General features: G+C 43.9%; 1 protein-coding gene across 1 annotated transcript in view; it reads left to right on the top strand.

Moving 5' to 3' along the window:
- Positions 1–19715: 19715 nt before the first annotated feature.
- Nfe2l3 (nuclear factor, erythroid 2-like 3) overlaps positions 19716–27472 on the top strand; it is a 32844-nt gene continuing 25087 nt past the window's right edge. Inside the window, exon 1 of the mRNA XM_005377433.2 lies at positions 19716–20380. Within this exon, the coding sequence (XP_005377490.1) occupies positions 19790–20380 (591 nt within the window). The 5' untranslated portion in view covers positions 19716–19789. The remainder of the gene's footprint in view (positions 20381–27472) is intronic.

Below are 27472 nucleotides of genomic sequence, written 5' to 3' on the forward strand. Positions count from 1 at the left end.
TAAGAAATTAACTGAGACACAGAGCAAGCTCAAATAAATAATATTGCACCTCAAGGTCCTAGAAAAACAAGAACAATCTAAACCCAAAGCTAGTACAAGGAAAGAAATTATAATGACCAGAGCAGAAATTAATGAAATTGAGACCTAACAAACTATATAATCAATGAATTGTAGAGTTGGTTCTTTGAAAAAATAAACAAAACAGACAAACCTTTAGCCAATCTTACCAAAATAAGGAGGTAAAAAAGATCCAAATCTATGCAATTAGAAATAAAAAAGGCTCTCAGCATTTGGGAGGCTGAGGCAGAAAGATCACTGTGAGTTTGAGGCCAATCTGGGCTACAAAGTGAGTTCAAGGCCAGCCTGAACTATGTAGTGAGACCCTGTCTCAAAAAGACAAAAAAGGAAAAAAGAAAAAAGAAAGGAATGAAAAAAGGCAAAATCACAATAGATTCTGCCAAAATCCAGAAGATCATTAGTAAGTACTTTGAGAACCTGTACTCTGATAAAATGGAAGATTCAAAAAGAAATGAATAGATTCCTACATACATATGAACTACCAAAGTTGAACCAAGAAAATATAAAAATCCTGAATAATCCAATAGTAGTAAATGAGGTCAAATTATCATTATTTGCAGATGGCATGGTACTCTACATGGAAGCCCTCAAAAACTCTACCAAAAGACTCTAGAGTGAATAACCAAATTCAGTAGTACAGAAGGATACAAATCCAACACTCAAAAATTAACAGCATTCCTATACACCAATATAAAACTCACTGACAGAGAAATTAGAAAAACAATACCTTTCACAACAGCATCGAGAAAAATGAAATAATTAGGAATTAATCTAACCAAGTAAATGACCTCTTCAATGAAAACTACAGTACTCTGACAAAGGAGATTGAAGAGGACATCAGCAAAAGCAATTCTGGACAAGGGTAAGGCAGTGGGCACCACAATCCAGGACTTCAAGTTATACTACAAAACTGCAGTGATTAAAAACAGCAGAGTATTGGAGTGAAAAAACAGATTTGTGAATCAGTGGAACAGAATAGAAGATGCAGAAAAATCTCCAGGTACATACAACTATCTTATCTTTGACAAGGGGCCAAATACTTTCACTGGAGGAAAAACTGCCTCCTTCTTCCTTGGAAAACTGGCTGCCCACATGCAGAAGACTGAAACTAGACCCATACTTCCCACATCCACTAAACTAAAATCAAAATGAATCTAAATATTAAAATAGAAACAATTGGCCAGAAGACAAAATAAGTAAATGTCTTGAAGACATAGGCATAGGCAAAGACTTTCTCAACAGAACCCTGGTTGCACAAGAAATAATAAGAATCAACAAATGGGATGACATCAAATTAAAAAGCTTTTTACAGAGCAAAGGAAAACAGTGAAGAGATAGCCTGCAGAACAGGAAGAAAAAATTTGCTCATTACTCCTCAAAGGACTAATATCTAGAATATATAAAGAACTTAAAAAAAGTAAGACCCAATTAAAAATAGGCATCTGAAATATATAGGCACTTCTTAGATGAAGTGGCCAATAAATATACGAAAAAATGTTCAATGTCACTGGCCATTTGAGAAATGCAAATTAAAACAATACTGAGATCCCACCTCACTCCAGAAAGAATGGCTATCATCAAGAAATCAAACAGGGGCTGGGGATTTAGCTCAGCGGCACAGAGCTTGCCTGGCAAGCACAAGGTCGTGAGTTCAATTCCCAGTACCGGAAAAAAGAAAGAAAGAAAGAAAGAAAGAAAGAAAGAAAGAAAGAAAGAAAGAAAGAAAGAAAGAAAGAAATCAACCAATAACAAACGCTGGTGAGGCTATGGGGGAAAGGAACACTTCTTCATTTTTGGTGAGAATGTAAACTGCTACAATCACTATGGAAATCAGTATAGAGATTCCTCAAAAAACTCAAAATAGAAATTCCATTTGACCCAGCTATTCCCCTTCTAGGCATTTTCCCAAAATAGTTAAGGATATCATGTTATAGTGATATACACATTCACATTCACATTTATAGCAGCACAGTTCATAATAACTAAATCTTGAAAGCAGCGTATATGTCCATCCATATATGTGTAGATAAAGAAAATTTGGTATCTGTACACATTGGAGTACTGCTCCATTATGTAGTACTATCCTTTCCTACCCATAGGAAATAGGAAAGGATAAACTTGAGACATTTATAGAAACATGGGTACACCTTGAGACCATAACATTAAATGAAGTAAATAAGACTCACAAGTTTAAATATCACATGGCTTCTCTTATATGAAAAAAGACAAGAATATGGAAAACCCAAAATATAAATAAAGTGAAAAATAAAAGACAGACAATAGGAAAGAGAGAGAGACAGAGACAGAGAGAGTGAAAGTTATTGTAATCCAGCATGGTCAATGTATCCAAAAGTGTACCTTGACTTAGTGTAATTGTTTTATGTACTTAATATGTTTTTGGGCCTAGGAATCTATGTTTATGATCATTAGCTTGATAAAAAGTTATAAAATAAATAATGAATCTGATGCTGGCAAAAATTTTTTTTTTAGAAAGGAGGTTGGAGAAGAAGAGGAAAAAAAAATTGAGATGTGTTATGCACATGTACCAATTCCCTACAATGAATATAATCATGCACTACAAATATGTACTAATACAAATAAAACATAAAATAAAATCTACAATTGGCAATTTTTAAATGGTGCTATGCTAATTTATTTTGCAAGCTACCCTGGGGAAGCTAGACATAGCCTCAAGTCTTTGTTAGAAAGTCTTCCAAAACTTCTTTATACTGATGGCAGTGCCAAAGGGCAACTGTTTTGCTTCCATGGTATCTTTTGGGGTGTATCACTGTGAAATTTCCTGCTTTTGTTGCTGGCATCCTGTTAAATCTTGGTTCAACTCTGCGTGCTGAGTCAGATCAGGTGTAAGAATGAGGTCTCTGCTTTTTGCCCACAGTTGAATATTTCAGTTTATGACCAAGCTGGCTCAGGAGCACTTCCTCCTTTTCATCAGCCACTGTGTTTTGTGTTTGTCCAACCCAGGAGTGGCTGGCTGCCTAGCATGTCCTGATCTGGTTGCTTCATCTGATACTGATGTCTGTTTGAAGTTGTTTTTTCGTCTTTCTGTGCTGGAATCACTTTTCCACTTCAGAACACACTGTTTGAGGCAGACCCTAGACTTGGCCCTGAGACTATGACTGCTGCCTGTGTTAACTGTCATGAAAGGGAGGCAGATTCTGCACGTGGCCTTGATAGCATCCTACTGCCTTTCTCCTCACACAGAGTGCCGAGCACAAGGAAGCAGCATACATCTCCTCGGGGGAGTGACAACTGGGCTCAGATTCACAAGGAAGGAACTTAGCAACAATAGTGAGATCTTCAGCAACTCATGTCAAGTGGGCAGTACCAAGCAGGTACTTATTTTTAGGGTAAATAGTGATTATGAAGTGAGGGTAGTTCTCATACTGACATGGGAATATGGCTGCTCACCAGAGAATGCCAAGGCAGTGTATTAGAAACAAGCACAGTTGTCTACTCACCTACCAGCTTTGCCTGTAACACCCCAGGCTCCTCTGTGATGTCACAACGGAAATGTCTGAACTAAGGACTAAGACCCACGTGGCACTGGGCCAAGCCATTGGCAGGGGAAATGGCAGAGGGACGTAATCCAAGATGGCAAGTGGAAGGAGCTAGATGCTCACCACCCAGATGCTTTGGGACAGAGGCACAGGGCTGAGGGGAGACCCAGGAGATATGGCAAATGCCAGCAAGAAGTGGCAGGAGGAAATCAGGCTCTTCCAAGCAGTTGGCATTAGGTATTGGCAGAGATGCAGGGGAAGGTGGTTGCTTTGACAATTTTCAAAAAATCATTAGCAAGTCTTGGCATCATGGTGCTTGCCTGTAATCCTAGCACTTGGGAGGCTGAGGCAGGAGGATGGCAAGTATGGGGCCTGCCGGGGCTACAGCAGTGAGTTCCAGGTCAGCCTGGATTACTCAAAAAGAAATAAAGACAAAAAATTATAAGCGAAACCCAGAAGTATATGTCCGGAGCCCAAAGGGGAAATGACCAGATTCTTCTAAAATAAAAAATGGGAGTGGGTTAGCCAAGGAGGGTCAAAAAAGGTGTTGAAAGCAGTTATTTGGCCTGGCATCTGCCTATTACATACTGACATCGACTATATCATTATAAGGACTAGATCATTATGGGGGTGTAGAGGTAGGAGCAGGGCTGGAACAGAGGGGCAGTTTCCTCCTGGAAGTGGGACAGTGACCATACAGGGCCCTTGGGTGCATACGGGCCAGGCAGCCAGCTAGTACGGAGACCTCTGACCCCCTGAGACTTCTGAACACCCACCTGTATTTGCCTGGCAGTTGTGTGTACCATACACATACCATCCCTCAGGAAGGCATCATTTTCCCCTTGCTTTGTTTTTTGTTTTAGCACTTATTATCTCCTGAAAAATTATTTGTCTATTGTCTGTCTCTCGAAAATGGACTACAAGGTCCGTTAGATCTGGAGCTTTGTTTTAGTCACACGATGTTCTCAAATAACGCAAGCCATATAGCAAGTATTAAATATTTATTGAATTAATTAATTTATCCCATGGGAAAAACTGATTAGGTAAACACAACCATATAGCTTTAGGAGCTGCAGTGATGTGTTTACATAGTAGCCAAGGTCCTTCAGGATTAGTTGGATCTAGTTAAATTAGGCAAAGATATGCACAGAAGAGCTGGATGCCTTGCAATGAGAGAAGATATCGTGGTGGATTAACTAACGGTTGACTTGTAACACCCAACTGAACTGAATCAGTGTGATGCTGGGTGTGGAGGGCCTACCTGGGGATTGTTGCCAACAGCATAAAAAGAGAACTGTAGGGGAAGATGGCGTGCTGTTGATTCTCCTGGAGAAGCTTGTAACAGCTGTTCTCATCGTTGGAGGAGCTTGGGTCCTCGCTGTTGCTGAGGATGGCTGCTGTTCTTTTGGGGGGAATCTCTGGTCCTGCAGCTCCCTGAGCCTGCTGGCACAGATCCTTCATCCCACTGGCACAGACTTTCTAGCTTCCACCACTGACCTTTGGGCCTTCCCAGCACAGATTCTTAGTACAGACTTGCATGAGACATTGCCATGGAGCTTTGTTTTAGTCATATGATGTTCTCAAACAATGCAGGCCATATAGCAAGTATTAAATATTTATTGAATTAATAAATTCTTATAAATTCTAAATAAATAATTCGAAAATAAATTTAGATCTATAATTCTAAATAAATTTTCTTGTAAATTCTAAATAAATAAGGCCCTTAGATGGATTCTTTGTGTCTCTACTGCATGGACAGATCTCCTGCACTCTTCTGCATTTGACTCTTTGGGTGAATACCATAAAATAATCCTATAAATTATGTGTCCTGTATTAAATCTTATTGGCCCACTCAGAGGGCCCAAGGGAAATTTTCTCAGGTGAGGGCCCAAGGTTAAGGAACACACCTGTGCAAGACATCAGCAAGAAAAGCAGGCAGCATGGAGCAAAGCAGAGCAGAAGAGCACAAGAGTACAAAAACCAAAGCAAGAGCTGCCTGTGTGTCTTTATTGTGTAAGTCTTATACAGGTTGTTATCTCATATTTATATTCTGACATAGTGCCATAACCAGCGCATGCATGTTTACCTATGCTAAGTCATGGTTACATAACTGTATCCCACTGTGCACCTGTGCTAGACAAGTGGGGTCGCATCCTCGGTGTCCTTAGACGCCCCTGAGCTTTGAAGCAGTCTGCGTGGTTCCCCACAAATCTTTTCCCTTGCAAATCCTGACTACAACAAATATGCTGTCCTTGTCCATTCCCTCCTGAGGGATGATCAGTTCAGGAGCTGGCCTGGAACCCTCACTGAGGCTGAGATGACTGTTCATTTCCTGAGAAGAGTAAGATTGGATGCAAGTCCAAAGAAGGGGTGGCAATCTCTGTTACAATTACACTTGGAAGGAATGACATTGTTAGATGGAGTGTTCTGGAGTTGCAAGAATATTGTAAAGTCACACTACAGATGGCTTGAGGCTCTTAAATTAATCATTTTCAGGAGCAAGCTGGATGAAACACTGAAAGGTTAGAAATTCTGGGTAGCAAACATCCCACTGAATGATGTGCTATAGGAGAACAGAGCCCTGAAACTATCTGTTGTGGTTCAGATATAAAATCTCCCCCAAAAGTCTCATCTACTTGGAAGATAATTGTATCACAGACTGCTGGTCATCCATTGGTGAGTTCTGCAGCTAATTACGCTGTTAGAAGATGGGGCATGGTGGGACAGAGTCACTGGGAGCCTGACCTCCCTCCTTTTCACCATAACATTGTTGCCTTGGAGCCAATCAACCATGGACTAAATCTTCTGAAAACTGAGCCAAAATAAACCTCTCCTGCTTTAAATTGTGAATGTTGAGCATTTTGGTCCAGTGATGGGAAAGTGACTAATACACACTGTCAAATGTATTTTAAGAATTTCATTCCCACCCAAGGTGATATTTTGAATTATTTAGATTTCTGTTCCAGGGAATCTGGGCTTTCCCCAAAGGAGCGCCAATGGCTAAGACCCTTCTCTGACACTCAAGTTGCATAACTGAGCACACTCCGAAGCACATTGGATGTGATCACCTCACACACAAAAAGGGGTTACTAGTGATCCAGCTGAGATACCAGCAGAGATCCGGGGACTGCAGTCTGTGCTGGAGTCTGTGTCAACCCTAAAACTGCAACAGAACTGAATTTCCATGTGTAATTAAAGAAAATCATGAATTCATTAGCTTCAGAGGCAGCATTGAAATCATTGTACTATGAGAAGTAAACTGTGTTTCACATTGTCAGTTGCTTACTTTCCAAAAACCTGTACAAGAAAATAACTTGTTAATGACTAAAATGTTTAAAGCTGGGTGGTCCTCTTGATGAAAATCTTCCTACAGGAAATACTTGGTAAAGTAAACAATCCAAATGCATACTTCCAAAAAAGAAATGCATTTCTATACTTCCAGTTTTCACATTAAAAACTCACCTCTCACATGTCTGTTTCAGACCTGCAAGCCTCCTTGTGGAGGTTCAAGGTCAGCTATGCCAAATAATCATTTCTTAGCTGTGAAAAGATGTCCTGGCAGATCCTCAAGGATAAGGACAGATGGTGCTCCACTGGGCGTTCTCCCAGCTCTTTGATTTAACAAATATTGACACTTTTACAGAAAATACATCCAGATCCTGTTCCTTCTTAATGCATCTTGGAAATCCTGCAGGTTTGACAAGATATACTTCAATAGAATGAGGAAGACACACTTACCTCTGAATTATAAGAAGACATCACATCTATGAGAGTAATGTTCTTGGTTAACTGGTGCTTGTAAAAGTCACAATGTAGGCTGGGCATGGTGACTTACACCTGTAATCCTAGCATTCAGGAGACTGAGGCAGGAGGATTGCTGTGAGTTCAAGGACCGGCCTGGGCAACATGAGTTTAAGGCCAGCGTGAACTTCACAGCAAGACCTAGCTCTTAACAACAGCAACCCAAAAAAGGCCACAATGTAGTAAATAATACTGAGATACTATGATCACAAAGCAATGTGAAATAGAAATGGGGTGGAATAGAAAAGAAGAGAGGAAAAAGCAAAACAACAAAAAAAAACTCTTCAAAAAATTCATATTCCTATAAAAACATTTTAAAAGATCCTTTCTAACTAAAATAGATGTCCATGACAGCAAGGTTATATTAATTTTACATAGAAAATCAGGGAATATTTGCTATAATTCAACATGAATACAGTAAAACACGGGATTGTGAATAGCTTGCTCTGTAAATGTTCTGCAAGAGGAGCAAATATTACAAGTGATGTCTTGCAATATGAATAGTATGTGAAGCCAAATATTACACTATCACAACTGAGCCAATCCCCCTCACTGCGCCACTGCAGGATTGTGGGTGATCCTCTCCCTGCAACAAGAGGTTATGGAGGAGATCTCATCTGCAGAGGAGGAGAAAAAGGCAGAGGAATCCTCACTTCAAATGAGATTAAGGAGACGTGTAAAATGTGGGAAGCAGTGCAAAATCTTGTAGAAAATTTTTCTCCACCCAAGTAAGGCTGGAGCAGTGTGAGCATGAATCTGTTTAAGGACAATGCAATGTCACATTTCCATGAAATCCTCAAAAGGAGGCAAAAGTGTCATTGCATAGTTTCCTTGGTGAAGTTACATGAAAAGAAAAAGATTCCATTAAGCCACTAGGTAGCAGGGATTCCGCGTCAGTGAAAGTCACCCTACACAATAACCCTCCTTTCTCTTGTCTCCCTCATCCCAGCAATGAAGGTTTTCAAAGGTAAGTTAATGTGTTTATTCTCTTTATATTTTGTTTTTTCTTTATTATTTTGTATTCTGTTGCTGTATTGTAGTTATTTTATATAAATATTTTTGGATTGTGGTATGAATCATCTGAGTTTCCATTACTTATCATGGGGAAATTCACTTTGTTATACAAGTACTTTGGATTACAGGCATGTCTTTCTGGAATGAATAATGTTCACAAAGAAAGGTTGTAATTCATATACGATTTTTAAAAGATGACTAAGAAGCAGCAAACAAACCAGTTTAGCCCTAATTCTCATTTGCATAAGATTGCACTTCATAAAAACAACAGCCCAGGAACACTTGTAGGTCCACACCACTTGTTTGGGCCAAGGAGGAGTTTTATAAGCTCCCAGGACAAAAACCCTGGATACAAGAGTCTTGGAAAGGGAAGCATCAGATACTTAAATCCTCAGACCTTGGTGAGCTTGGTTGCAAACAAAGCTCGGACCCAACATCCCCTGCACCTAGCAGTGCTTCCTACTGGAACCCTGAGAAACCCCTATCAGCATACAGAAAACAGAAACCCATCCAGTGGCCTGTGGCAAAGTTCCCTTGGGTTTAAGAGGTGAAACTTCTGTGGCTGGCCCTGAAGTGGGCACTACGACTGGCAAGGGAAAATGGAACTTTAAACATTAGAAGCTTTCGGGGCTGGAGATTTAGCTCCGTGGTAGAGCACATGCCTAGCACACAGGCGGTGCCGGGTTCAGCCCCCAGGACTGGCCCAAGAAAGGGATTCTTCTGTAGACAAGCGGCTACTCCAAACTTCTTCTAGCCCTAAGGTGTGCGCAAACCACTCCCCACCCCTCCAGTCCTCAGCCCAGAGGAAAGGACAGAATGAGCAGATCCCACTGGTCTGGGCGCTGTTTCGTGTCCACAGGGAAGGGAGGGAGGGCAAATGGGCCAGGAGGGATGAAACAAACCTACAGTTGTCTATTGTCTCATCCCAGTCCCTCTCCACCCCGTTTCTCACTATAAAGACCCACGCACACCTGGACACACTGAGACGATGATTTGTGGTGAAGCCGGCCCTCCATTTCTGAGATAGCTTTGCACAGAGCCTTTCCAGTCCTTCCTGGAAATCATCGGCAAAAATTCTTGCCCCAAAAGTTTTCAACAGTTGTTTGTTTTGGACACGAGGAATTGAACCCAGGCACTCTCTACCACTGAGCTACATCTCAGCCCTTTTTTACTTTCAGAAAAGGTCTTTAGTTGCCCAAGGACTCATTTTGGATCCTCCTGCCTCAGTGTCCCTCAGCGCTGGGATTACACGTATGCACCACCTTGCCCAGCCACTATCAATTCTTTGACTCAGAACTTTTGGAGAATTAGCACCAATCAGTTAGTGGCCAAAAATATACACAAGAGGAATTTATCAGAATGGTTTATAATAATGAAAATTTGACAATAACTTAAACATCAATAGCAAATCACTGGGATAATTTGCAGCCTATAAATATAACAATATGGAGTTGTATTTGTTTATATGGAATGTGGACTCAGTATAAGCATTTTTATAATACAATTATGAAAACAATCTGTTATAAAACCAAACTAGTATATCTTTATAAAAATCACCCAGTCATGGTAGTGCACACCTGTAATCCCAGCGCTCAGGAGCTGAGGCAGGAGGATGATTGCAAGTTTGAGGCCAGTCAGGCCTGCACAGTCAGTTGAAGGCCAGCCTGAACTACATAGCAAGATCTTGACCAAACAAACAAATAAACAGCCACTCCTCCCCAAAATCATATAATTCTGAAGCTGGGTTGGGGGGTGAATGCTGGTAATCCCAGCACTCAGGGAGGAGGATCTTGAGATTGAGGACAGCCTCTCCTTGAACAGTTGCAAAGAACTTCTTTCCAAATAATAACATAATTCTGAGGTTCAGGTGATGTGAATTTGGGGGACCCACTACAATATCATAGACATATTTATTCCACAAAGTAAAATAGGACAAGTTTAATGACATAACCCAGGTCCATATCTCATTAAGTCAAAGAATGAAATTGAGGACAAAAGAGGCAGACAAGAAGGCTGTTTATTAAGAAAAGAGAAATACCTCCCAATAGTTAGGAAAGGACTCAAAAGTGGGTTGTCATGGGGACAATTTGTCTAAGAGTTTTTATACCAAAAAATGAGCAAGGCCAAGACCACTCTGAGTCATACTAAGGTCAACTTTTCAGACTAAAACAAGTTTACTTAAACTAGAAATGAACCATGAGGAGTTGAGGCACATAGCAAGCATATGTCTGCAGGTGCATCTTGGCTTCTATTCTGCCTAAATGGCTCATTAAAAGAACAAATGAGAGGGGGGAAAAATTTTTTCCAAACAGGGAGAAGCAGAAGTTGTCCTACTGGTCATCCATCACCTTGCTTATTATCCTTGGACTTAATTGTCCATTTGGTTCTTGTTAACTCTTGACCCCAGACTCGGGCTTATCTGACAAGGCCTGGTCATGCTGACTCTACCTTGGGCCCAGTGTCTCTCTAGCTGCCTGCTATCTTCTGCCTAACTTGCCTGCTTATAATACTAGTATTTGCCTTTTCAGAAGGTGGACAGAAATTGGAGGGGGACTGTCATGCTAGATTGTCAAGTGTGATCCAGTTCACAAAACCGGGTGACAATTTATCATCAAAGAATAAACTCCTCTGAGAAGACCAGGCTCACTCTTCTCTACCCAAATGACAAGCCAAGAACAACAAAGATAGTTCCTGAATTAACTAGTATACAAACATACACAATAGCTTAATGATAAAAATAAGTAAAAGGAATATATGAAAATATAGGCAAAAATAAGTAAAAGAAAATCATTTCAGCATGATGGCTAGTAACAAATCAAACCTCATGTGTCTGCAGAAGAAATTGCCTAAATAGTCTGGAAGATGTTGACATCTGGAAGAGGTCACCTGCAAAGTGACACTTGATTGGGTCCAGAACGCCATCAAGTCATCAGTAGTGAAGCAAAGGACCATTCACTCAGGCAGAGGCTCCAGCAGCTGATGCTGTTTCAGACTGAATAGTTGAACAGGTAGAGTCACAGCAAGATGTGCCTCAAATAGCATTCTGAGGGCACTGGTTTTTATAGTCCAGAAGGTGTATTATCTCAGCTTCCAGATGTCAACTTTGAAGAGAAAGGTCCAACTATCCTATTTGCATATCAGTACACAGTTGTCAAGGTGACTATCAGCCAGGTACTTGGCTCAGCTAGTGTTATGGAGTTAGTGCTGTCAAAGAATAGTCACATCGATCATACTTAAAATATCAATTTATGGCTGGGGATTTAGCTCAGCGGCACAGCACCTGCCTGGCAAGCGCAAGGTCGTGAGTTCGATTCCCGGTACAGGAAAAAAATAAAATAAAATAAAATATCAATTTACTTAGATTCATATGAATCACAAAGGGAAGATCACACCTCAGAAGGACACCTAGCTGGCTGAGGAATGCAGCCTTCTGGTCCATTCTTGTAGTCTGGCAGTCAAAAAGCTTCTGCTAAGTTAAGATGAGATGAAGATTCCATAGCACAGATAGAACTAAGAATTGCAAGGACAAAGAAGATGAAAAGGAACTGCTTAGTGACGCGAAGTAGCAAAGAGAACATCATGCCTAAATAAGAAATGTAAATGTGCTTGAAGAGAGATGGTTAAACAAATGAGAGAATTCAGGTACTAAACTAATGGTCAGTTCAGATAATAAAGACCTGTCAACTTTATTACGTAATGATCAGGGACACTGGCCTCTTCTCAACGCTAAAGTTTCTTCTAGCAATACATTGGGCCTTTGCAAACTGTACATACATTAATTCTCAGTTATGAGTGCTTGTGCTTTCTAGGTCATGGATAATCAGTGACTTTGCCCACAGCCTAACTTACATACAAGCTTTTCTCTCAGCAAAGAGTTTGGGGTGCACAGATCAATTCAGTGAAGATTAGTAGGCATTCAAACTGTCATTAGGCAGCTATACGTACTGACAAACAAAGGAAGATACATCCCAAAGCTGGATAAAAATGTCTTCCAGATTGTTTTTCGAGATGAAGATAGAGTGTATTACCTTTTGCTGTCTTCTCCAAGCTATGTGGAGATGCTTTCAGGACTCAAAGCCACAGAGTTAGGCAAGAACATTCTAGTCTGTCGTGATCTAATGTTAAGTCCTCACTGTCACCAGGGCTTCCAGAGACATCTAAGGTGAGGAGGGGACCTGGAAACCTGTCCAAGTCAAGTTCTTCCTGTGCAGTGAGAGGCCGCACAGTTTCCAAATGACTTTTTGGGGTCAAATTAGAATTGGGATATGAAGCACCTGCTTTGAGCATTCTCCCCAGAAGCATTTCCTAAACACCTGCATGATCAGAGCAAAGTGCTGCTTTGCCCTGAACAAGGCTCTCTAGGTTTGCATTTGTGTGTTAATTCACTAGGAATAGCTAAAATATTTTCAGTCCAAAAGAGCAAGATATCCAATGGATGCTTAATAAGTGGTTTTTAAATGAATCAAATACGGAACAAAACCAAGGGCTAGGGACTGACTGCATGTGGCAGAAGACAGCCCTCTCACTACAGTGTTGGGCAGAGTCAGGACCCCTGCACCCTCCCCTGCAATCAGTTGTGGTCTTGAGACCCAATTGTGTCCACTGGAATGTGAGTGGAAGTCATGAGGGTCCCCTCAAAGTTTTCCCATAAAATCCTCCTGTGCCTGATCTTCACCTATCCATTCACCAGCTGAATGGAGAGGTCTCTGGGATCTAGATGAGAAGAGAGCCACAGTTTAAAAAGGGCCTCTATCCTCAGGTGACCTCCCAAAAGCATTGACTCCCTTTATGCCACACCTTTCCTTGGACTGTGAATTAAATAAGAAACTTTCATTAAGCTAAGCCACTAAAATTTAGCAGTTGTTTGGAGGGGTTAACCTAGCCTGACTGGTTACGCTTGTGTGGGTGGCCATTCTTAGCATAATTTAGGGTCCAAGCCTAAGAACATGATGAACAGGACAAAGGTTAGTAATGGTAGTGCTTCTCCACTTTCAAATGTGTAGGACATAAACTTGCGGATTTCTCATTCTGTGCTGAACAGCCTGAACCCAGTTCTCCTAGACTTCTTTTCCCATTTCCTTTTATGTCCTCTACAGTCTTCTTAAATACACACACACACACACACACACACACACACACACACAGAACAACTGCGAATTCTGGAAGTTTGTAAGAATCTCAATTCATGCTAAGAAACCAGGGCAGGCAGCAGTCCTACTTAACTCATGGTTTCTATAGTATAGGCCTGGGCTTAAACAAACATTTCTTGCATGAGGAGTATGTCAGTCTCCCAAATTAGTGGCATGCATTTCACCCTGTGCACATTCTGCTTCCCTGAGAAGACTGCCAGCTCTAAGCTTGAATGTCTCTGTATCACAATGATTGCCATCAGTGGGCGTTTAATACATGTCACAGATAATAAATGAGGCTGACTTGGATCAACATGAATTAAAACTGGAGGAATCTCCAGAAAGCCAAGCAACTAGATAGGGCGCCTTCAACACAGGTTTAGCTGTTTTGTGCAAAAGATCAAGAAAGGAGCATCGTATGGAGAAATAAAACCAGTACTTCATTTCTCCTGAAACTTTGCAGACAAGAGAAGGTGTTGGCAGACTTTACACTTTCAGAAGCTGTGGGAAGAACACACTCAATTTCCTTTTGCAAGAGGAGGAGGATGAGTAATGAACAAACAATAAAACAGTGCAGAAAAGAGGTGGAGTATGGAGGGTAGAGGAGAGATTGTGCGTTTGAATTGTGACTAAGCCCTATTTACAGAGAGCAGGTCTTCGGGGAAGTTGGCATGTTCCTGAGCCTCTGGGTCCTCAGCTAAACAAAATAAAAAGGAAAACGCTGTGAGAAGCCAGTGGGGTGATCCATGAAACGCGCCTAGCCCTGAGTGGCTTCAGTACATTGTTGCTTCTATTGTAGTTGCTATGTGAGAGCTCATAGATGACAGTCAACATCATCCGAACATCCAAAGCAAATTTAAAGTCAAATTTCAAAAGATGTGGATCAACAGGAGAAAAGCATCAACTCTCCCTCTTCATTAAGTATCAGCTGATTCGGCATCACCAGGATAACAAATTAGGTCATTCATACGCTTATTCTCTTTTACAGAAGCCTTTGGCAAAATATCTCAACAACTGCAGTCATTTAAATTCTAGTGGCTATGCCTGTTTTGAGTCTAGTTTATCTAACTCTTCCTCCTAGATAATATAACTTCTATCTTAATTTATGTGTCAGACTGTAATAGGCTATTTTGTTTAATCCTGGCATTTCTACTGCAAATTTAAATTCCTATGACTAAATAAATACACACATACATAAATTTCCTGTGGCTAATACTGACAAAAACTTTCTAAGAGAAGGGTACCAAGATTTTTACCTGTTTTCTTCTTCATTTTTAGATAGATGCTATGATATTGTAATAAAATGAGAAATATCTTGGCATTCTGTGAGCCTGAGGCAAGAGGATCACAAGTTCAAGCTCAACCTGGGTACCTCAATAATTTAGCAAGACCTTATCTCAAAATAAAAAAGGGGGGCCACTGGGGATTTAGCTCAGCTGCACAGCGCCTACCTGGCAAGTGCAAGGCTGTGAGTTCCATTCCTGGTATCGGAGAAAAACCAATAAAAAAAAAAAAAAAGAATGGGTTGGGGGGTACAGTTCAGTGTAAAGGTCTTGGGGTCAAATATATATCTCTTCATCCCAGGCTCCTGGCCAGAATTTCAAAAATCTTTATAACTTCCTAAGTGATGAGTGATAGGAATGATCAAGGTATCCCCTTGTTGACCACACCCGTATCTATGTTCACAAGATGAGTTTTTAAATGCCCTGTATGGATGGGGGAGATGGTTGCTAAGAGAACCAACCGTGTGATTAGAGCTGGAACTTTCAACCCTATCCTAGTCCCCTCTGCCCCCAAATTCTGGAGAGGGAAGGAGGATAGAGGTTGAATTTAACCGCCAGTGCCTAAAGAGGTAGTTATACCTACACAATGCAGCCTATTTTTTATGTTGCCTGCATAAAAAAAAAAAAAAAAAGGTTGAGGTTTGGAGGGCTTCTCTGTGCTGCTAAACTTGTGAGGGTGCTGGGAAGCTGCTGTTGCAGAAGAGGGCATGGAAGTTCCACCCCTCCTCCAGGCTTTGCCCTATGCAACTCTTCCATTTACTGTATCCTTTGTAACAAACTGGTTAACACAAGTAAATGTTCTCCTGAGTTTTCCCTGAGCCATTCTAAAAATTATAGGACCCAAGGAAAGGGTGGTTGGAATCCCCAATTTTAGACCAGCTGGAAGTTTGGGAGGTGTACCTATAAGACCAACATCTGATCTATTGCTCTGTGTATTAACCTGTGGGTGTGATACTACCTCGAGGTAGATAGTGTCAGAATTGAATTAATTGTAAAATACCCAGTTGGTAGCTCCAGAGGAATGAATTGCTTGGTATGGAAAGTCTATACATTGACTGTCAGTAGGGTTGGGTGAGAGTATAAAGAGAAGAAAAGATATTCCTATTAGATGGTTTCAAAAAATGAACATGGGAGCTGGGGATTTAGCTCAGCGGCAAAGCGCCTTCCTGGCAAGCACAAGGTCGTGAGTTCTGTTCCTGGTACCGGAGAAAAACCAAACCAAACAAACAAACAAACAAAAAAAATGAACATGGCATGCTCATGTCATACCAGCTAGAGTCAGTTACATCTTCATAATGACTATCTTTCAGGCCAAGTTATGATTTTATATTGAGAAGATTAAACCAGATAACTACATCTAGGGAGTAGAATACACTGATATAATGTTACTTCATAGTTACAAATTACTCATTGAACTTATCATTAACTGTGCAGCACAGTTTTAAATCTTTCCATCCGTTTGATGGACCACCTCTGTCATGGTGTATATTAGATACCTACAACTGTGTGACTTCAGGGCCTCGTTATGAGAGCCTCTATGTAAACTACTCGCACACAGCAACCTCCCTTCAGACCCAGGCCTCCAAGAGGGAGTGACTGAGAATACAGAGAGGGTGGGCAAGACAAAAGCTACTCTGCCTTTTTATAACCTAGTTGTGCAAATGATATCCCATCCTTTTGCAATACTCTGTAAATAGTCCTTATGCCTTGTTACAAGCAAGTCACCAGGGCCAGCCCACATGTAAGGGAAGGGAATCACTGAAATCAACTTAGAAGCTGCCAACCTCACAGCAATGCCATTTGAGACACTGTTTCTCAAACCAACGCTGGGGAAGAACCAACTTTTTTCTTTGATTCCCAATTTATTGTAGGTCAGTATATTGATAAAACAAAATAGAAGAAGTTCACTTCTAGAAAATAAAAATAGAAGCATAAAAAACAAATCCATAGATCACACAATTGGATCTCACAACAATGTCAAATTGCTACAAAAAATTCTAAACATTCTCAATTTTATTACAGTCAGCTTTCCATGTCTGCATCTGCAGATTCAACCACATGTGGACTGAAAGTATTTGACAGGAATTGTGTCTGTATGACTTGTACATACTTTTTTCTTGTCATTAGTGCATAAAAAGCAGGGCATAAGGACTATTTATATAGCACTGACGCTGAACTGGGTATTACAAGTAATCTCGAGATGATTTAAGGTGTATGGGAGAACGTACACAGGTTATGTGCAAACAATACTCCATTTTATACAAGGGACATCTGTAGGTTTTCACATGTGAGGAGAGGCCTGAAACACCCTGCAGGTAGCAAGGGACAACTACACCATCTGGATCAGAAATAGTTTGCAGACTGGTATCAATTTTAAATAATTAAGTAGCACCAGTGTAAGTATTTTATAAATACAGATGACTTTTTTTTGGTACTGGGAATCAAACGCAGGACTTTGTGCTTGCCAGTCAGGGGCTTGTGCCACTAAGCTATATCCACAACTTTTGGAAGCTTTTACAAAACTGATTTGTACATCTCACTTGGCTATTCCTTGGTGGAGGAATTTTAGAAATAAGTCTAAACAGAAATTTCTCATAATCTCACTCCATTCTATATACATGCCTAGAAGTGGGACCTTTTCTTATGACTAAGGTCAAAGGCATATAGGATTAATTATGAGTCTCCAGTTTTTAATATTTTACTGTAGTTTTTTATGTGCTCTCCTTTCTGCCAGTCCATAAGTAACAGAAGCAAGGCACTTTTGAAGGGAACTATGTGATAAATACTATAAATGCATATTTTAAAAATATGAGAGCTGGACACGGTGGCACATACTTGTAATCCCAGCACTTGTGAGGCTGAGGCAGGAGGATTGCTGTGAGTTGAGGCCAGCCAGAAGTGCATAGCAAAACTCTGTCTCGAGAAAAAAAGGAAGCTTGAATGCTCTTCTTGTTCCTAAAATTTTCAGATTTTCCAAAACACATCTCAGGTGTAACCTCCTCATTTCAATTAAAAAAAGGATTTTTTTTTTTTTTTTTTTTAGTATTAACAGTGCCACAAGATTCTGGAAGTTACCATTACAAGAAGGGACTGCCTCCTCCCACTCTCGGTTTATAGCACTTCTTCTTTAAACCTGGAGTCGTTTGCCTGTCAGTATATTGGCATTTGAGTATATCCTTTTTCCCGTTTCTAAATTCTCACAAATTTACATCTATTCTCCTGAATAAACTATAAACTTGCTGAACAAAAGTACTTTCACTCCATACCCTTCACAGCCTTCCACACAGCATCAGCAGTTAGTAGGTCCTCAGCAAGAACCTGAACGTGCAGATATTTACTGAGCCAAAATTTAAAGTCCTCTGTGCAGGGACAAAGTGCTGTGGACATGGTTTCCATCCCAAGTCTTGCCCTGTCGTCATCCTCTTGACCATTAGAGACCCATCCTCCAAGGCTTAAAACAGAAGCAACTTTAAAAGCTCTGTGTCTGTTCCTCTGGCCTCTGCTAAGCAAATCCAAGCTCTTCCTACCACATTAGCTCCAGAAGGGAAAAGAGAAAATCAGGTGGAGGAAGGAGGCTTCGAAAAAAAAGTATTGTTCAACTTCTTACTCAGCTGCCAGCCCTCAGTTAGGCCTCCCCTCCAAACCCCCAGGCCAAGGAACTGAGTAAGGGTTGGTAAAAGCTACATTTCAAGACCTGGTGCTGAGTACTGCGTACGCACAACGTAAACCAAACAGGTTTCTTTCCCTAAAGAATTCACAATGGACATATTAGACCAATCCTCAGCTACTGTAAAATACAAAACAGAGTGGACCAAGGGTTGAGAAGTTGGCAGATGCAGGAAGCACTGTGGGAGAACAGATGGGGAGAGATTAACCCCAGCCAGTGACAATTCAGAGGAGGTAGTTTTGGGGCTAAGCCTTGGAAGATGGGAAATAAAAACAATGGGTAACTGAAAGTGTGTCCTACCTACCCAGTGCTGCTGTTGGTAGTTTACACTTATTATCTCCTCTGCAGGTCACAAAAGGTCTACTGAGAAAGTGTTAGTGTCATTTTACACTAAGGAAACTGAGGCACAGAGAGTAAGCAATTTTCCTAAGGTCCAGTCTAGAAAATAGGGGAGGCTGGATTTGCACACATCCATGGCCTGCCCTCGTCATCCTCGTGCTCTGAACCCTCCTGTAAGGAGCAAAGGCTCAACAAGGGATAGGCTAGCAATCTGCTGAGCATGCCTAGAGAACAGTGATGAGTCTGAGGCTGTGTGTGTGTGTTTGGGGGGGGTGCCAGTGTGAATAATATTGTTCAATCCCAGTGGCAGCTTGGCATTCATATGTCAAATTCTGGATTTTATGTATATTTCATCTGATCTCACCACAGGCCTATTTGACAGATGTTATTATCCCATTTTACAGAAAAGGGAACCGAATTAACTCACCCAGGATCAACACAACTGGTTGGTGGTAGGCTGGGATCTGAGTACAGGGACCAAGCTCCTAAACCCACTTCTAACTCTTACTAGTGTGCTAGTAAGGGATGGCCCAGGTCAGCACTACGCAGGTGCCAAGGACCACTAAATCCCCCAGAAGAACTGCTCCCAGAAAGCTTTGGGTTCCCAGCATAAAGAGGCCCGGGAGCCCCGCCCCGCGCGGCCCCGCCCACGGCGCGGTTTGGGGGAGGGGAGTGAGCGGGACCGGGGGCGGGGCGTGCCGCGCGGGCGGGCTCGGCGTGCAGGTGGCTCCTTCTCTGCCTCGTCCGCACCCCGACAGCGCCAGGCACGGAGCTCGCCGCCGGCGAACGCCTTTGTGCCGGGCTCGGGGAGCCCACGACGACGCTGCACGCCCGGGCGCACCGCTCCGCTTCCCGGCCTCTCAGGTGCCGGCGGCGCGCGGGGTCTGTACGCGCCATCGACGCCGGAGCAGCGCTGGGCCCCGCGGGTGCGGCAGGGGCGGCCCCGGCGCTCGGCGGGAGATGAAGCTCCTGAAGCCGTGGGGGGCGGCGGGCGATGGCCTCCTGCACCTCGCCATCCTGCTGAGCTTGGCCGGGCTCCGGGTAGATCTGGACCTGGACCTGGACCTGGACCTCTACCTCTACCTGCTGCCGCCGCCTTCCCTGCTGCCAGACGAGCTGCTGCCCCCGGGCGGCCCTGCCCGGCCCGCCCACGCGCTCAGCCTCTTCCCAGCCTCGGGCGGGTGGGGGTGCGCCGGGCCCCTGCACCCCAAGGCCCGGGAGCTGGACCCCGCGGCGCCGCTCGAGGGCCACCTGCTCCGGGAGGTGCGCGCGCTGGGGGTCCCCTTCATCCCGCGCACCCGGGTGGACGCGTGGCTGGTGCACGGTGTGGCGGACGGGGACGCGGACCGGACCCACGGGCCGCTGGGCGCCGCTGCTGCCTCGTCCGCCGCGGGGGTCGGCGCCGGTGCGGACGGCGACAGCCAGGCAGCGCCCGGAGGCGGCGGGGAGCCTCAGGACTCGCGCAGTAGCCCTTTGGCAGCCGAGGAGGAGGAGAAGGCAGCCGCGGAGCCCGCGGCGCAGGTGCCGGTCGCTGGAGGACGCGCGAGCCAGGTAACCCGAGAGTGGGACGCGCGCGAGTGTGGCGTCGCTACGCTTGCAGGCCCGGGAGGGCACGCGGGCGCCTCCTGTATCCTTAGTCCCTGGGAGGCCGTAGGACGACTCTGCTCCTCCTTTTTGTGAATCCGAATGAAGGATGTTAGTGCTGTCACTAGGGTTTTTAGGCTGGCGAAGGCGGGGGAGCATTTTTTGCTACTGGGGATAGAACCCAGGGGCTCTGTAACACTGAGCTGCATCTCCAACCCCATTTATTTATTCATTCATTCATTCATCTATTTGTATTTCGAGGCAGTGACTCACTAAGTTGCCCCGACAAGGCTCGAGTATGCGGTTCTCCTGCTTCAGCCTCCTGAGTAGCTAGCTGTACAGCACTACGTTCAGCTTTTTTAGGTTTATGAAAAACAAGTGAATGCATCCGTTTGGGTGTAGACAACACCTTTCCACACTGTATTTGGTAGCTGACAAGAGTGGTTGGGGTGGCGGAGGGATGGTGTTACTTTTCTTGCCTGCTGTCATAGTTCAGTGCCTCGCTGCACTCAGATGTCTCCCCGGAACCTGTGTCGTGCTGGAGGACCGGAGGCGGCCTTGACCTGTTAGAGGAGGCACGCGCCCCTTAGGCTCCCAGCCGAAGGCCTTGTCCCGGGTGTAACCCAGTTAGTTGTCCGTTTCTGCTGCTACCAGCCGCCCTCCCCTAAAACACGCGAGGTTTGGTAGAATGAAAAAGATCGTTCAAAGCTATCTCGGAAATGGAGGGCCGGCTTCACCGCAAATCATCGTCTCAGTGTGTCCAGGTGTGCGTGGGTCTTTATAGTGAGAAACGGGGTGGAGAGGGACTGGGATGAGACAATAGACAACTGTAGGTTTGTTTCATCCCTCCTGGCCCGTTTGCCCTCCCTCCCTTCCCGGTGGACACGAAACAGCGCCCAGACCAGTGGTATCTGCTCATTCTGTCCTTTCCTCTGGGCTGAGGACTGGAGGGGTGGGGAGTGGTTTGCGCACACCTTAGGGCTAGAAGAAGTTTGGAGAAGCCCCTTGTCTACAGAAGAATCCCTTTCTTGGCCCAGTCCTGGGGACTGAACCCGGCACCGCCTGTGTGCTAGGCATGTGCTCTACCACGGAGCTAAATCTCCAGCCCCGAAAGCTTCTAATGTTTAAAGTTCCATTTTCCCTTGCCAGTCGTAGTGCCCACTTCAGGGCCAGTCACGGAAGAAGTTTCACCTCTTAAACCCAAGGGAACTTTGCCACAGGCCACTGGATGGGTATCTGTTTTCTGTATGCTAATAGGGGTTTCTCAGGGTTCCAGTAGGAAGCACTGCTAGGTGCAGGGGATGTTGGGTCCGAGCTTTGTTTGCAACCAAGCTCACCAAGGTCTGAGGATTTAAGTATCTGATGCTTCCCTTTCCAAGACTCTTGTATCCAGGGTTTTTGTCCTGGGAGCGTATAAAACTCCTCCTTGGCCCAAACAAGTGGTGTGGATCTACAAGTGTTCCTGGGCTGTTGTTTTTGTGAAGTGCAGTCTTATGCAAAACGGGAACTGGGGCTAAACTGGTTTGTTTGCAGCTCTTCCGAATCGGAATCGCCCGGTTTGTGTAGGTAGTTGCCTGACGGGCTTCTCCACCCTTTCCTAGAGGGGTCATTGTGTGAAGTGATGGGTGATTCACTGTTATGCTGATCCCTTCCCCCTCCTGGGGACTGAAACCCTAGGGGCTGGTGTTGGTGCTGGTCCAGGTGGTAAGCCCCGCCCCCACCTCTGCTCTCTTGCCGAGCAGGACCCTGTGGGCCCCTCTCACCTGATGCTAGCTACCTGCTGCCCTGTTACCACCTCCTCAGTTCTGTGACTTAACAAGGTTGAAACATTGCTGGATGCTGTATTGTAGCCAGATGGCAGCCTGCTGAATGCCATCCCGCCTGAAAAGCTTACAGGGAGCTTGAGGGAGCAAGGCTGATTGCTCTGAGGACTGCTAGCGTCATCTGGTTGATACCTATTTGGACTGGCAAGGTAGCCTTGGAGGATGCTCTGGGAGCCTGCCCAGCCTGGTCAGGCTTTCCTGGAGGAGACAGTTAAGTTCAGTAAGGGCCATTCTGGTGGTGCTCTCCAGCCGGCGCAGGCATATGCATCTACTGGGATAGCTTGGTTCTGGTCAGTCTGACAGTGATCAACCATGGAGCACTTTAGTATTTTAACAGCTCATTCCCCTTTGTTGGTGATGTCTTATTTACATCAACTCTGTGAGGTGTACAAGGCGGGCATCTCTACATCCAGTTTGTACTTGAGGGAAGTATGTAGAAGCCCACCAAGGTTAGGGGACTTGGCTAGAGGCATACATTATTAAACACCAGAATTGGGACTGGATCCTACCTCTCAGACTAGCATGTTAATTAAGCAACTTGCACTGTACAGCTCAGTCTGCTGGCCTCAGGACAATTGTTCTCTGATGCTGGATTGATTTTTAAAAAGCAGATTGTATATTCTTGTGAAGAAGACCGTGACTTGGGGGGCTGAGTAGACTGACATTAGAGAGGCCTGGGTCAGCCACTCATTAGCGCTGCCTCGCCTCCTGTCTCCCATGTCAAGTGGGAGAGTGATGTTTGCCTTGGAGGATGTTGTACTGATTAAATGGGGAGAGCATTGCCAAGTGCCAGCACAGTGCCTGGATCATAATGCTTCTCTTCCATTGTGCTCCATTCTCAACCCCTTCGCCTGGCCCCATGCTCTTTACTCCTTTCTGGCTTGTCTACAGGTCTGTCTTGGAATTGTTTGTAGTTAATAAGGGTTCAGGTGTATAGGGTTATTGAATCCCAGTTCTTCCACTTACAGCTCTGTGGCCGCGAATGAGTTTCTTAGCTTTGCAGTGCGTCCTTCTTCTCACCTGCACAATGGGAATAAGAAAGGTGCCTGCCTTATAAAGTTAAAAATTCGTTCTATATAAATGGCTTAGCACTGTGCATGTCCTCAGTGCTTAGTAAATGTTAGCTATTGTTAACTTGCTACCCTGTAGGAACCTCGCAGATGGTAGTTTTTTTAAATAGATAACTCCAGCGGCTTATCTTTAAGGTATATGAGGTTCTGGTTTTGTTGTATTATTTTTGTACATGTGGTGAAATACTTTGGAGGAGGGGATTTTCCAAGTATCAAAAGAAGTACTGCTTTGGTTTCACTTCTTAATGGATCTAAACATCTGAAAGAGACTCTGGAATTTCCCAGGGACAACAGCTTGCTTTCATAACCGCCGCCGTTTACTTCAAACCCACGAAGCGCATTTCCTTCATAGTAGAGCATGGGTTAAACCAGGAAATGAACAGTTTTGTAGAAGTGAACGTGTGAACATATTTGAGGATGGGTGGCTGCCTGAAGCCAGTGTCAGGTTTCAGAGCCTTTGCCACTTTGAAACTGAGAGGGTTTGTGGTCATCTTGATGTGGTTTTGTGCCTAGGGCCACTGACCCTCTGCTGGGTGAGAGGTCCCATAAGACCTCTTGATTTACTGCCTGCTGTGCTAGTTTTTTCAGGTCACAGAAAGAATCTGATACAGTAAATATTTAATTTTTACTTAGTTATTTTTGTGGTACTAGGCATTGAACCTAGCGCCTTTCAACTGAGCTCTATATCCCCAGCTTTGTTTTTGTTTGTTTTGATATAGTCACCAAGTTCCCCAAGCTAGGCTCCAGCTTGGATCTCCACAATGCTATAGAGGTTTGTAGCACCATACCTGGCTTCAATATTTAATTCTAAGAGTAAAGGGAAAAGAGAGAAGGTCCTTGGATGGTTTTTCTTTTATTACATTTTATTAGTGCATGTAAATATTATATGATGATGAGATTTATTTTGGGAAGATGGCACACGCACTAAAAGGTTGCAGGTTTTTGTTTTTTTCAATGGAAAAATTGAGCCCAGGACCTTGCACGTGCTAGGCAAGTGATCTGCCACAGAGCTACACCCTGGTCCCCCTTGACTGTTAAAAGTAAAATTAGTTTTTTGTTTTTGTACCAGGAGTCGAACTTAGGACCTCATGCTTGCCAGGCAGGCACTGCACCACTGAGCTATATCCCCTGCAAAATGCTAATTTTCTTTTCCGGTACCGGGAATCAAATTCAGGACTTCATGCTTGCCAGGCAGGAGCTGTGCCACTGAGCTATATCCCTGGCCCCTTGTTTTTTGTTTCAAAATCAAAGATAATTTCTAGTGCCTGGGCATTTGGACAAAAATGAAATTTTTCTCTCCAAATTCAGAGATGACTTGCCTGTTTCTAAGTTAGTTTTAATGCAAAAATAGCCTTATAATTACAAACATTGCAGTACAGAAGAGTTTCACAGTAGGGCTTTCACTTTGCTTATGAAAGGACATTGTAAAGATGTAGTTAAGGGGGCTGGGGATTTAACTCAGCAGCACAGCACCTGCCTGGCAAGCACAAGGTCCTGAGTTCGATTCCCGGTACCGGAACCCCCCCCCACCAAAAAAAGATGTACTTATGGTGCTCATATGGGAAAAGATAGCGTAAGTCACTGATGGCTGTGCCAGGGCTGCTATTACAAAATGCCACAGATGAAATGACTTACACAGAAATTTACTGTCTCACAATTGAGCAGTGGGGCAAGAAATTCAAGATCAAGGAGTCTGCAGAGTTGGTTCCTTCAAGGACTGTGAGGAAGAATGTGTTCATACCAGTCTCCTGCTGTTTGGTAGTTTGCCATCAGTCTTTTTGGCAATCTTTGGCTTCTGCTATGTCACCCCAGTGCCTGCCATCAGCTTCAGATGATGGCCTCCCCATATGCTGTTTCCCTGGAAAAAAACATCAGTCATAGTGGATAAGGGTCCGTCCTGCTTCCTTAACCTACCTAATTACATCTGTAGTGACCCAGTTTCCAAATAAGTTTTGGAGTTAGGATTTCAACATATTAGTTTTGTGTTTCTGTTCTTGTTTTTTGATATTTTGAGACAAGGCCTTGTCATGTAGTCTAGGCTGGCCTCTCTTTTTTTTTTTAATTTATTTTAAAAATAAAGGAAGGAAAACATATAAACAAACAGACATCCATTTACAAATTAGCATAAGAACAAGACAAGCAATACGGAGTTACAGACAAAGTAGTAGAAAATGAAATTAACAATGGTTGCTGTATTACATATTGATTAGGCTGGCCTTAAACTTAGAGCAATCCTCCTGCCTCAGCCTCCCAAGTGCTGGAATTACAGGTATGTGCCACCACATTTGGCCAATGAGTTTTTGAGGGACACATTTCATCATCCTTCTCTTGGGTTGCTCAGTTTGCTTAGGTTCCAACTAAAAGCAAAGTTAGCTGTTTCTCGGAGCAGGTGGTCTCTGTGTAGGACCTTTTGGGGCAGGACATGGTATGTACTCGTGAGGAAACTTGGGATGTTGCTGTCTTGATGTGCAAACCTAGGAACCTTAGTTCAAACTGTCTTATTTTCCAGTCAGTTCTTCATGTCAATTGGTAGATGAGGGAGAAATCCTCTTTGTAGAGTCTCTTGAATAATTTTCTTCCTTTCTTTCCCCCTTGCTTCTGAGTTCAGACTGCGAGGAAACTTACATGCAAAGCCCAGGCCTGACTCAAAGGCGGGTGCCAAGTGTGCTGGCCCTATAGTGTGCCCCCTGGGTGCTCACAGCTCTGGCGCTGACTGGTCACGTGATCTGAAGCACCGTTCTTACCTCTCCCAGCCTTGGTTCCCTTACCTGTGAAAGGGGTTGGTAAGAGAGAGTTGCTGACGTATTAAATGACATACTGTAAGCCAAGTTGGTACCTAGGCTTGATACCTAGTAGGCTTTCGATGTTAGCTACTGTTAATAAGTCAGCTGGGGCTCTGCAGTAGCCTCATAGTTTGGTGCCTCTCTCCATTTGTGTTTGGGGAACCTCCATAGCGCCCCCTAACCGAGCAGTTATGTATTTTTGTGTTTCATGGCTCCAGAAGTAGCCATTGTGCCCCATCCCCACCGGCTTTTGTTGAGTTCAGTCCCGCTGGTCCTCCACCTACAGCCTACTTTCCAGCTCAAACTTCTCTCCCTTCCTTTTCCCCAGGCAACCTCATGCTCCTTCTTACTCTGTTACCTTTGCCTAGAATGCCCTCCTTTCATTCTTCTCCCGTCTGTCACAGCAAATCCTGAGACTGGCTCAATTATCAGTGCATCAGCAGAACATTTCCTCTTCTTTCCTGGGCCCTGCTGCACCCTGTCACCTTTCTTCTAGGACTTGGCACCCTCTGCTTTGACTTGAGTGTGGAAACTGGGTTTCAGTTCCAGCTGCAATGCCACCAGAGGACAGGGCTAGGAGCAGCTTCGCCAGCAGCACTTATCATCTATCACCGGTAGCTGCTGAGCACTTATCATCTATCACCCTGCAGGGGCTTTGCAGCACTTCAGGGCTCCCATGACCCTGATGTGTCCATGGCCCTTCAAGGCCAGCATCCCACCTAGAAAGTAGGTCAGATCTAAACTCCTGACCATTTAATGCCAGTGACCTGAGTGGAGAGGGGCAGTGGAGCTCGGTCTTTGAGGCTGGCATTATGCTAAATCAGGTGGTGAACCGTGGGATTGTTTAAAGTTACAGAGCACAGTAGTAACCTTACTCTCAGTGGGAGTAGACCAGCTACACCGTTCTTAAGCCGAGTAAGCCAGTCGCCCCCACTTACTACAAAACTTCGAACTGAAAAGCTTCTATTCACAGCAGCCTTGGGATAGGAATAGCTCATTCTCAAAACCTGTCGTTGAACATCAGTGTTAATACTCACATACATTTCTGGACGCCAGATCTCGCTGAGGCACATTCCTGAGTTCGTGTTGACCACATTCCTGGTGAAGTTGCAGGTGATGGTTGGCAGGGTGCAGTCACGGCTTGGAGCAGACAGCGATTCTTGAAGTTGGCAGGAACTGGGTTCCCATCTGTATCTGTAGGGCTTCTCCAGAAAAAGAATGAGTAGAATAAGTAAATATGTGCACACACAGATTTATTTCAAGGAATTGGCAGACATAGTTATAGAAGCTGACAGTCCAAACTCTGTAGGGCAGCCAAAAACCCTGGGAATCTGCAGGAGCTGAGGGCTTATGATGGAATTTTTCTTCCTTGGGGAAATCTCA

The sequence above is a fragment of the Chinchilla lanigera genome, unplaced genomic scaffold, assembly GCF_000276665.1.
Source record: "Chinchilla lanigera isolate Chin_1 unplaced genomic scaffold, ChiLan1.0 scaffold00009, whole genome shotgun sequence".
Lineage (NCBI taxonomy): Eukaryota > Metazoa > Chordata > Mammalia > Rodentia > Chinchillidae > Chinchilla > Chinchilla lanigera.